The sequence below is a fragment of the Macaca mulatta genome, chromosome 17, assembly GCF_049350105.2.
Source record: "Macaca mulatta isolate MMU2019108-1 chromosome 17, T2T-MMU8v2.0, whole genome shotgun sequence".
Taxonomy (NCBI): domain Eukaryota; kingdom Metazoa; phylum Chordata; class Mammalia; order Primates; family Cercopithecidae; genus Macaca; species Macaca mulatta.
In genome coordinates, this window is record NC_133422.1 from 97,703,077 (window position 1) to 97,715,074 (window position 11,998).

Genomic DNA, 11,998 nt, shown 5'->3' on the forward strand with positions numbered 1-11,998 from the left:
GAGCCATAGGAACACATATTGTTCCCTCATTTTCCTTTCAATAGAAGGGTTTAGGGTCCGGAATAGTTGAGTGCCCTGTGCCAAATTATGTTGCAAATTAGGTGTCAGACTCTGAACTGGGACCCAGATCTCCATCCAGTTGCCTCTCCCAATAGTTTTGCTACTGTATCAGTGTTTCCTGGAATTGCTCTATAGTGTCCATAAAGCATATGGAAGTTTAAGAAACTTCTAGGGTCTTGGTGAGAGAGAGTAGCATTTGGGAAGAGAGAATGTTTTCTGGTGGAAAGGAGGCTGACTTGTACAGCCACCCTCAACCACTTACACATGCAATTATGTGTGCGTTGTCATAGTAACAGAGTGCTTTATAGATGGAGACAATACAATTATTTAGAGGGATGAACCTCAGAGAATTAGGTCAAAGTGACAGGATCTCTTTGTGCTTGGAGTCATAAATTGAAATTCGATCTTTTTTTTTGGCAGGGGGATTCCAAGGGACATTTTTGTAAATGTCAAATAGTCGACCTCATTATGGGCAGAGTGCTGTATTTCAGCACATAGGGAAGATAAAGAAAGAGGTAGAGAAGAGATTGTCCTGTTTTCAGGAGTGTATAACCCAGTTATTGAGTCAGGACACAGAGTAACAAGAAAATTGAATATTCCAATCATGATGCACAATTTGTAGGACGAATTCTAGTTTAATATTCAACTTAATCATCTTAAATTAAGCATTATTATCTCTCCCATTTTACAGATGAGGACTTAAGGGTTGAGGAAATTGAGTGCTTTAGATAAGGTTAAAGGGAAATGAAAGAACAACATGCTTTCCTATGGCTGGTATCTGGAGTACTGGAACCGAGCGTTCTGATTATGCGAAGAAAAGGATCGGTTTGGCTTGCTGGGGATTGGAGTAATATCTTAGAACAGAGCTTCTCAAAACTCAGTGTGAACAGGATTCCCTGGGGGGCCTTGTTAAAATGCAGATTCTGATTCTGGAAGTGTAGGGCGAGTTTTCTTTCTAGCAAGCTTGTAGTTGATGGCAATGACACTGATCTGTGCTCACACTTTTAGTTAGTATCATGGCCTCAGGATATCAGGGTGACAACAGTTGTACCCATATTGGTGACAACGGAACTTACTGGTCACAACTGAAAGCAGCTTTTGCAGAGAAACTCAGTATGGGAAAATTAACCTTTTTCATAACTTGAGTAAATGTGAGCCGTGGCTAGCAGAATGGGCCACTGAGCAGAAGAGCTAATAGAGCGAAATGTCCAAACCACTGGTGGGGGTGCCTAGGCATTGAGCTACTGGGAAAAACCTGAGCCATTTCCTTCCAAGGCAACGGCAATTTGTACTTGTTGATGTGGTTCCCAGCCCAGGAGAGAATCTCTGAGCTATCAAGTCCTGCCTGCCTTTCTAGCACAAGTGGGCTGCCATTACTTCTGTCCTGGCTGCCTGCCAATTCCTAGGAGAGCCTTCTGTCTTTCCCACCTCTTCCCCACCCCAACAGCTAAATGATAAACCAGGTAATTCCCAAAGAGGCCTCCCCTCCCACTCCTAGGTGTATCATGACTTGGCCCTACCCTGCTGGCTGCTCCAAGCATTTCCTGAGACTGACCTCTGGCCTATTTCTGTCGGGAGCTGGCCCTCCCCAGGGCAGATGGGCCAAGTGCACTCCCTGCTGCCACACCTGAGCATCTGCACCTGGCCGCTCACACCTGGGCACCTGCACTCGAGCACCTGTGGCTGGCTCTTCCCCCGACTCCCAAAGCTGGGTGAGGCAGATGCCCATGCAGTGTTGATCAGTTAACTTCAAACACTAGGTGAAAGGCAGAAAGCTAGCCTAGGATTGAACAGCAAATAGCCTCTTCACCAGGTCTGATCTGCAAAAGAAAATTTGAGCCCTGCAGAGGCTCTGAGGATTCTGAAATTTCTTTTAAAGTTGGAAGGCTGCAGTGCAAGGCCCAATGCACAGGGCTCAAGACAAGCATATTTAGACACCCTCCTTTGAACTCAAATGGGTTTCCCAGGGCAGGCCTCCTGTTTTGGGCCACGGCTGTTGCTGGGTTGGCCAGGTGTAATCCATCCTTAGGCTTTTTGCCCACAGTGCTGGAAACAGGGAAGAAAAGTGAAGAGAGCAGAAAGCAGGTTCCGAACAAAGCTCTTCTCAAATTTCAGATGACTTGCTAAGGAGATTTTAGGCTCCCAGGGGCAGAATGCTTTGCATATAGACAACTTGCAAATGAGCAGTCTGTTCGACTAGACAGAGTGCTACAGTTCTGCTTAAAAAAAAGTGCCAGTGCATTTCTAATTTTCACAATGTTTTTACATAAATTTGCACATTAGGCTCAAGAGGTTTTATATTCAAGTATTGGAATGATTCACAATTAATTAGTACCCTTAACTTCAGCTATATTCAAATCCAGACACTGAAAGTATCTAAATGTATAAAAATAATTCTCTTTAATTGTAATACGGAATTGGGAACAGATGCCCACCTGAGAGGGGTAAGTCAGGAGGCTGGAGCTTCATGTTCCTTGTCATCCTTCTCAGTCTTTTCTGCTACATTTTGTCACATCATGGGCTCACATGCAGGCCACCCTCATGAAACCAGGAGCCGATTCCTGCTTCTGGCCGCCTGGGTGCAGACATGGGAATTGTGGTTTAATTTGACATCTGAGTCTTCCCTTTGGTTCCTGTGTATCAATGTGAGGAGGCCAGGGTTTAATAGCTTTCTAGCATGTTTGCCCTGAAGTTCACGTGATAAAAGATGAGCTTCCTATCTTCTATTGTGTTTCATCAGAAATGGCTCTATTCAGGTCAATGACCCTCTGGGATCTGAGTGATTGTGTTAAGTACTTTCCTGTGACTGAAGTTATCTCCCTCTCTCTCCTCTCTAGTTCCTTCCTACAGATTGATCTTTTATAGAACCTGAAAGTCCCACAATTAGAGCTCTTTGGAGTTACCACTGACCCTCTTTAAGACAAAAAGTACCCTGGGGAGAATGCCCCGTGAATGACTAGCTATTCATTCTTGAGTCTTTAGAGGAAAAAGACAGCACAGTATTGAGGAGAAGAAAGTAGGACAGAAGAACCTGGAATCCACTGGATGGAAAACGTACTAGGCTTGGAATCAGAACTGAGTTCTCGATCTGCTTCTTTTGAAAATACTGTGCAGACTATTCAGGTTTTTATGAATGAATGCAAATCCTTATTAAACGTCTGTAGCATGGTCCCACCACTTTGGAAAATGATTATAGCTAAATGTCCATATGCCCTCTAACCCAGTCATTTCAGTCCTAGGTTTCAATCTAAAGAAATCTATAAATGAGGTTCCCCCAGAGACATGAACTAGAATGTTCACAGTGACTCCATTCATAATAGCGCCAAACTGGAAACTATCCAAATGTCCATGAAAGGTAGAATAGGTAAATATATTATAGTATATTCACACGATGGACTTCTATATATCAGCTGGATGAGTAATCTACTACCACAAATCTAATGTGGAGTGAAAGAAACCAGAAACTAAGGAACACATACAAAAACAGGAAAGTGAATCTATGGAGTTAGAAGTTAGGATAGTTGTTACCTTGGAAGTATGGAAGATCAGAGACTAGGAAGGGTCACAAGTACCAATACTTCAATATAAACAAAACCAAAACCCAAAGTCAACCTGACACATTTGATAAGAAGAGATCAGGGAGCAGTCTGTGCCCAGGTCTAGAGAAGGCAGAAAATGACACTGAACTTGAGCAGAATTCAGGAGAGAATAAGACGGGGAGTAGAGATGGAGGAGAGGTTGGGGGATAGGGCTAGGAGGTGTGTAGGTGGATGGCTAGTTCACCATCATTTTAGCAAGGGTTGGCTCTGTTAATTACCCTATGTCTCACTCATTTTGTTGTTGTTATCAATCAATCATTTTCTAAGTATCTGAAAACATTAAGTTCTCTGAACCTATAATTAAATACTTTTTGGTTAATCAGTCCTAGATAAACCTCCAAGCAAATCCTCTTCGTAGACAGCAACTTTTGCATGCTTTCTGGTTCACTAGAAACACGTAATCTTAAAGTAGAAAATTAATCGATGTATTTTGCTAACAGCTCCTGTTGTCCCTTGCAAGCATGACAAACATTTTGTTACTCATATTTTTGTCTTTGCTTTTATAACGTGAGTGAATAGCAAATTCCTGTAAATCCATGACCTTGCGGTGGCTGATTGTATTACTGCTCTCAGTTAATTGCTTCCTACTTCTCTGTAAAGGGATTCTATAGTCACAGCTGTTGAAATTGGCTTGCAGCGCTTCCCTGTTGAAGGAATAGCCATTTTTTTTTTTAATCTTTTTGTGCAGGGTGGGGGGACAGAGTCGTACTCTGTCACCCAGATCGGAGTGCAGTGGTGTGATCACAGTTCACTGTAGCCTCCATTGCCCAGGCTCAAGCTGTTCTCCCACCTCACCCTCTCTACTAGTTGGGACCACAGGCATGCACTACCATGCCTGGCTAACTTTTAAATTTTTTGTAAAGATGGGGGTGGGTGGGATGGGGTCGGGGATGGGCTGGAGGGAGTCTCACTATGTTGCCCAGAGTGGTCTCAAACTCCTGGGCTCGAGCAATTCTTCCATCTCGGCTTCCTAATGTTCTGGGATTACAGGCATGGGCCACCACACCACCACACCTGCCCAGAATAGCCAATTGTTAAGCATTAGTGTTGAGCCATGGGATTGCTTTGGCCAAGTAAGCAATAGTGATAGTGATAGGTATGCTACCTCCAAGCAGAAACTCCTAAAATCACTGTGTGTTTGCACCACATTTTCCCCACTCTTTCCCCTTTGCATGGGAATGGCAAATCCCTGCTAAAAGGTCTTCCCTCATCTATTCCTACAATGAGAAGACACGTGGAGCAGAGCCATGGAAGCCACAGAAACACGAGGTTGTGCTATAAACAACAGGGAGCGTGGGGCCTTTTGTCATATAATATAAAATAGTAAAAACTGTTACTTTTCTGCTGTGATTTTCAAGCTAATCAGATCAGCATTTTTTATGAGTTACTATAATTACGCATTAGAGATTGATTGTGTCCCCACAAAATTCATGAATCGGAAGGCTTAATCCCTGGTACCTCAGAATGTAATAATGTTTGGAGATAAGGTCTTTAAAGTGGTGGTTAAGTTATAATGTAGCCGTTAGAGTGGTGTCCTCAGAAAAAGAGGGAATTTGGACATGTTGAGTGACACCAGGAATGCCTGCCAATCTATCTCTGGTGATGCTTTTTGTCTTAAAGTAAATTTTATCAGTTTTAAAAAATATGACTGCTGGGCGCGGTGGCTCACGCCTGTAATCCCAGCACTTTGGGAGGCCGAGGCGGGCGGATCACATGGTCAGGAGATCGAGACCACCCTGGCTAACACGGTGAAACCCCGTCTCTACTAAAAATACAAAAAAATTAGCCGGGCGCGATGGCGGGCGCTGTAGTCCCAGCTACTCGGGAGGCTGAGGCAGGAGAATGGCGGGAACCCGGGAGGCGGAGCTTGCAGTGAGCTGAGATTGCGCCACTGCACTCCAGCCTGGGGGACAGAGCGAGATTCCGTCTCAAAAAAAAAAAAAATGACTGTACTAGTCTGTTCTCCTGCTGCTAATAAAGATATATCTGAGACTGGGTAATTTATAAAGGAAAGAGGTTTAATGGACTCACAGTTCCACATGGCTGGGGGGTCTCACAATCATGGCATAAGAGCAAGGGATGTCTTACATGGCGGCAGACAAGAGAGCATGTACAGAGGAACTCCCACTTATAAAACCATCAGATCTCATGAGACTTATTCACTATTACGAGAATATTATGGGGGACACTGACTGCATGATTCAGTAATCTCCACCTGGCACCGCCCTTGACACATGGTGATTATTATAATTCAAAGTGAGATTTGGGTGGAGACACAGGGCTAAACCATATCAATGACTACAGCAGATTTCTCCTTGTCATGCTTGTGTGGCATGTCTTTTTGTATTCTTTCATTTGTAATCTTTCTTTTTCTTTAAATTTAAGATGTGTTTTTTTTTAAATAGCAATGCAGAGTTTATTTATTCTGAAAACTCCTTTCACTTACATTTAATATGATGTATTCTATATTTGGGTTTAAATCTTTAGTTTTACCAAATACTTTCTATTTGAATACATATTTTATATTCCCTTTTTCTTTCTTGCCTTGTTTTTAATTTATTATTTTCTATTATTGCATTTGTCTTATGTGTTAGATTGGGAGTTTTAAACAGTGTTGCTATTATTATTTTAGCGGTGGCATTAGACATTACACCATGCCTCCTTTAGTTTTTAAGCCATCGTTTTTGTATTTTTGTCTCATTCTCAGATAATGCAAGAACCTTTATGGACACATGTCATTGAAGCTGTGAATTTTATGTCTCTCTAGCTTAAATTAAGAGAAAGAACCATTATTTTCATTTGCAAGTTAATATTCATTACATTTATCCAAATACTTCTTATTTTGTTGCTCCCCATTTTTTTTTTTTTTTTCATTTCTGAACAACTGTCTGGTTTTTTCTTCCTGAAGACAACACTTAGCATTTTCTTTAGGGAGGGGCTTCTAGCAGCAATTGTTTTTTCAGTTATGATTTGCTATCTCCATTCTTGCAGGATATTTTAACTAAGTATGAAATTATATTTTAGGAGTGATTTACCTTCAGCACTTTGAAGTTATAACTACATTTTATTCTGAATTCCATTGTGTCTATTGAGTGATTATCTATAACGCTTATTGTTGTTACTTTGAAAGTAACTTATCCTTTTTCTCTCTTCTTTCTGATTTTAGTATTTTCTCTTTGTCTTTGGTTTTCAGCATTTAATACAATGTACTTACATATACTTTTTTTATTTATCTTGCCTGAGCTTCATAATGATTTTAAATATATCACTAAACATCTTGTCTCAATTTTGGCAAGCTGTCAGTCACCATCTTAGCAAACATTACTTCTTTTTTTTTTCTCAGACACAAATTGCCCATACTTTAGGCTTTCTCACTGTGCCTTCTGAGTTGCTCACTCTTTCTTATATATCATCTATAATATTTTTTCCATCCTTTATTTTGAACCTATTCTTCTGGTCTATACCAGTTCACCAATTCTCTCTTCATTCAACTGTGTTTATTCTGCTGCTAAGCTGATCTATATGTTTCTAATTTCAATTATTGTACCTTTTATTTTCAGTTTTTTAAGTTATCTAGTTCTATGACGAGAATTTTGTTTGTGATACTCTTGAACACAGTAAGCAGACTTCCTTAAAAATATAGACTTTCTAGTATCTGGAACCACCATGGATCTGATTCCATTGCCTTTTTTTTTCCCCCATACTGGGTTTCATTTATGTTGGCCTGTCTCCTTGATGATTTTTAAAAAGTTCTGTACCAGACTCCAATCACTGTCCTCTATTCTTAAAACATTGTCGGCTGTGCAGCTAATTCTCTCTATTATCTGTTCTAGTATTCCAAGAACAATCCTTTGGGAAAAATGGCCTCCGCCATTTGTTTAACCTCCTTGGATCTCTATTTCCCATCTTATTAGCTATCTGTTATCTTCCAGCAGATTATTTTTAAGGTTTTTACACCTATTTTCGTCTCATGAAAATGTTGGTCAAAAATGCTTACTCTGCTTTAACTTAGGTACTTTTATTTTGAAGAACTATCAAATGTTTGTTTTTAGTGTTACTTCCCTTTTGTCCTTTTATTGATTGACATTCATATGTGAATTTATTTCTGTCAATGAGTTAGTCAAGCAGAATTTGCAATTAATGTGGAAGCGTCATTTCGAGAAAAATGTGGTATTAAGTCATACTAGTAAGCACCATCTCAAACCTTACCATGTAGTTTATTGCTGGCTGCTGTCTGTCTTTGATCCTTACCATTGTATTTTGTTTTATGCTCAAATAGTCACTAAATATTGTAGGTATGACTGTACTTAGAATTTATTTTAGTCTATTCCCCTTACTTGATAGAAGTGGGGGTTGCTATTGCATATCTTGAGGAATATTCTATTTCTTCTTCTCAACCTACCCTTTTCTCGTCTTCAAAGATAATCTCTTTCACGAAGCTGACTTCAACCAGCCAATTGACAGGAAAGAGGGGCCAGGGATGGAAACTTCTCACTCTTATTATGAGCTGATAGTTTAATCTTCACACTATGTGGTCTTCCAGTAAACTTGCCTTTAAAATATGTTGATATGTACAAACTACCACAAGAAAACTTAATTCCCAGGGTTCTAAGAAGAGACATTAGAGGAGTAAAGAGGAATATCATATGTAACTAAATGCAATAAAGAACAAACTTTTTAGTTTTTATACATCAATTGAACTAAATATTGTCACTATTGACAATTCCTTTGGTATTTGGGACATATTGATTGAACTTAATTATGGAATGAGTGAAGCTGATGATATTATATGGGAAAGCCTTGTTTAAAAACATCTGAGCCTTGTCTCTACTAAAAATACAAAAATTAGCCGGGTGTGGTGGCACATGTCTGTAGTCCCAGCTACTCAGGAAGCTGAAGCAGGAGAGTTTCTTGAGGCCGGGAGGCAGAGGTTGCAGTGAGCTGAGATCGTGCCACTGCACTCTAGCCTGAGTGACAGAGTGATACTCTGTCTCAAAAAACAAACAAACAAAAATCTGAGTTCTGGTAAAATGTATATTTTGAAAAATAAATGGGTGTCAATTCCCATCAAGCATCATAAGGCCCCACAATTTGCTCACATATGGGCTTGATTTTCCTGTGGCATATCTCATTTTCATAAACAGAAAATCTTATTGATTTGGAAGTTATTAATCAGAACGCCCTTCTCTGTTACTGAGTGCTGAAAAGGAAGAGCAGAGCTTCTCAAATGTGGTCAGAACTCCAAAAATCTCCACTACATCTTGAGGAATACTGCTCTGGAATTTTGGACTGTCTGCAAGGTTGCTGCAGCCCCAATAAATGTTTAAAAATTTAACTACAATTTGTTCCATCTGTTTCTTTGAGGGTTTTCTTAACATTGGATAATTACTGAAGAGAACATTTTGAATTTTTGCTGCATGTGTGGTAGAATAATTCTTTGATTATTCTTATTATTATTATTATTATTATTATTATTGCTGTAAGAATTTCTTTTTATTCCAAGAAGTTGGTCACTTTTTGGGTTTCTATCACTCAGGAGGTTGTAGATGGATTGCATAGCTAAGCAGGAACCAGGATAGGGCCTCCTTATGTCTTAGCTTCTGGTTTGCTGGTGCAGAGTGGTTGGAGTTTATCAACTTTCCAATGACTGGTTCCTTAAATCAACTCACAAGACAGTGATATTTGAACCAAAATGCCAAATAATTATTAATTGCAATGGGGAAAATTTATTTCTGGTGGTCTCTATTCACATACCTCCTTTGCAGTCTCAGGGTACCTTAAGGGTACTCAGAATTTTGCTTGCTAAAAAGAATGAAGGGAGAAAGATAATCTTGACACCTTTTTTTTTTTTTTTTTTTTCCAGGCTATGTAAAATCCAGAGAGCTCTCCCTGCCTTCCAGATTTCACAACTCTAGTGAGTTTTAGAGAGAACAGCATTTCTGTCCCCAATTCAGTCTTGCTTTCTTCTGAATACTTGATAAAGAGACAGGAATTTCTTTGATTTGTACTTGCCTTTATTTGACCTCTGCTGAACATTGCCTTGATGTTTATACATTATTTTTTCAGAATAATAATCCCATTGAACATTTTCTGGATAATTAGTTAAGTTTTTTCTCGGCTAGTCTGTTCTCCTGCTGCTAATAAAGACAAACCTGAGACTGAGTAATTTATAAAGGAAAGAGGTTTAATTGACTCACAATTCCACATGACTGGGGAGGCCTCACAATCGTGGTGGAAGAGCAAGGGATGTCTTACATGGTGGCAGGCAAGAAAGAGCTTGTGCAGGGGAACTTCTCTTTTTAAAACCATCAGATCTTGTGAGACTTATTCACTATCATGAGAACAGCATGGGAAAGACCTATCCCCATGATTCAGTTACCTCCCACCAGGTCCCTCTCACAACACATGGGAACTGTGGAAGCTACAATTCAACATGAGATTTGGGTGGGGACACAGCCAAACCATATCACAGGCTCTGCTTTTTGAGGATTTCACCTAAAAACATTGTCTTTCTGAAGACTTTTGCAATAAATTATCTTTTCCTTGGCATGTTTGTTTTACTAATTTAATCTGCAGAAGATAACCATCTTAGCTATTTGGTGGGCATTATCTAGTTTATAAATTATGTTCATAAGTTAATATATACAATATTTACATGTTTCATATCAAGTCTCTCAAAATAATACTTTTTACCCCTAAAAACACCTAAATTTTTTCTCAAATAAAGAAAAGAAGATCATTCCTTCGAAATAAAAATTGCATTTGTGTAGCTGGGAGCCTTTCTTGAATGATATCTTGAAACTAAAATGGGAATAATTACTAAAAGGAATCAACACGTATTTCCTGTCCAAATGTAGTAAGTAAAGAATGATTGGACTGTGTTTCATCTTTGGAGCAATGTGTGAAAGGTGGTGCAGAAAGGCTTGGTTTGGTCCCAGTAATAGTGTGAATCTGTGTAGGAGAAGCCAGTGGCAGGTTGTCCCCGGGTGTCCCTGGATTGATTTAATAGCCTCTACTGGGAAGCAAGAATTGGAAGAACAGGCAATTGAAAAGAATAAGTAGCAATATGGTTAAATAACAAGTCTTGAGGTCCTCAAAAAATGAAAAATGGAATTACCATATGATCCAGCATTCCCACTTGTGGGTATATATCCAAAAGGACAGAAAACGGTATCTCAAAGAGTTATTTGCACATTTATGTTTCATTGCACAATTGTTCACAATAGCCAAGAGGCAGGAACAACTTAAATAAACATGGACAGATGGATGGCTGACAAGATGTGTTGTATATATGGAATATTATGGAGCCTTGAAACAGAAGGAAGTCCCGTCATGTGCTATGGCATGGATGAACCTTGAAAATATTCTGCTAAATGAAAAAAGCCAGTCACAAAAAGACAAATACTGCCTAATTCCACTTACAGGAGATATCTAGAGTAGTCAGACTCTTAGAAACAGAAAGTAGAAAAGTGGTCACCAGGGGCTATGGGAGGGGAAAATGGGGAGTTGTTGTTCAGTGGGCACAGAGTTTTGGTTTTGCAGGATGGAAAGTTCTAGAGATCGGTTGCACAACAATGTGAATATGGTTAATACTACGCACTTAAAAATGGTTAAGATTGCAACTTTTATGTTACTTATTTTTTCAACCACAATTTACACATGAAAGGATAGTCTTGGATCATATGGCTTTTTCTCAGCTTCAGACCAATACCAGGACACTTGCCACCTCCATCAGAGCTTTGCACTGTCCCACAGACCTTCACACTTTTCCTGGCCTTGCTTTCATTGCGCATGAATTTTCCTGTCCATGGTTCTTGGTTCACCCAATGGTGCTTCCTCAAGCACCCACATTCTCCAAGGGCTAGGAGGCAAAGTGCTGAGAGGTTCAGAGGGAGACAAAAGCATTGCTTGTTGTGGGAGAGGGGGAAAACAGTTGCTTTCAAAGTCCTTCCTGATCTTGGCCTCATTTTCTTGTTCTTTACCAATAAGTCCCAGGGACAATGTTTGGGTGGACACGGAGTCTGTGAACTCCTAGGAGATACTGTACAAGCACCCAGGCTCAGGTTTCTGGAGGTGATAATATAAAGTTTATGAGAGTGGGGCGGGTGAACTAGTTAAACTTTAAAGTTCTTTCAACCTCTGAGATTCCTTTATTCCCTCCAAATCTTTTTGTCTTTTATTGTTATAAACACAGGCTTTTGTGATGTGTTTATTCAAGATGTCCCTGTTGACATTTTATATTATTCTAAATGTCACTCTCCTATCAATTATATATGAAATTCATATTAATTTCTATATGGGACAATTTATGCAAAATAAGAGGGCTTTGTATGGTTTTG

General features: G+C 39.7%; 1 protein-coding gene across 1 annotated transcript in view; it reads left to right on the forward strand.

Moving 5' to 3' along the window:
* The window catches only part of LOC707949 (putative methyltransferase-like protein 21E), a 210,041-nt gene extending 199,626 nt beyond the window's left edge, over positions 1 to 10,415 (forward strand). The window contains exon 7 of the mRNA XM_077973973.1: positions 9,523 to 10,415. Coding sequence (XP_077830099.1) covers positions 9,523 to 9,574 — 52 coding nt within the window. The 3' untranslated portion in view covers positions 9,575 to 10,415. The remainder of the gene's footprint in view (positions 1 to 9,522) is intronic.
* The last annotated feature ends 1,583 nt before the right edge of the window (positions 10,416 to 11,998 follow it).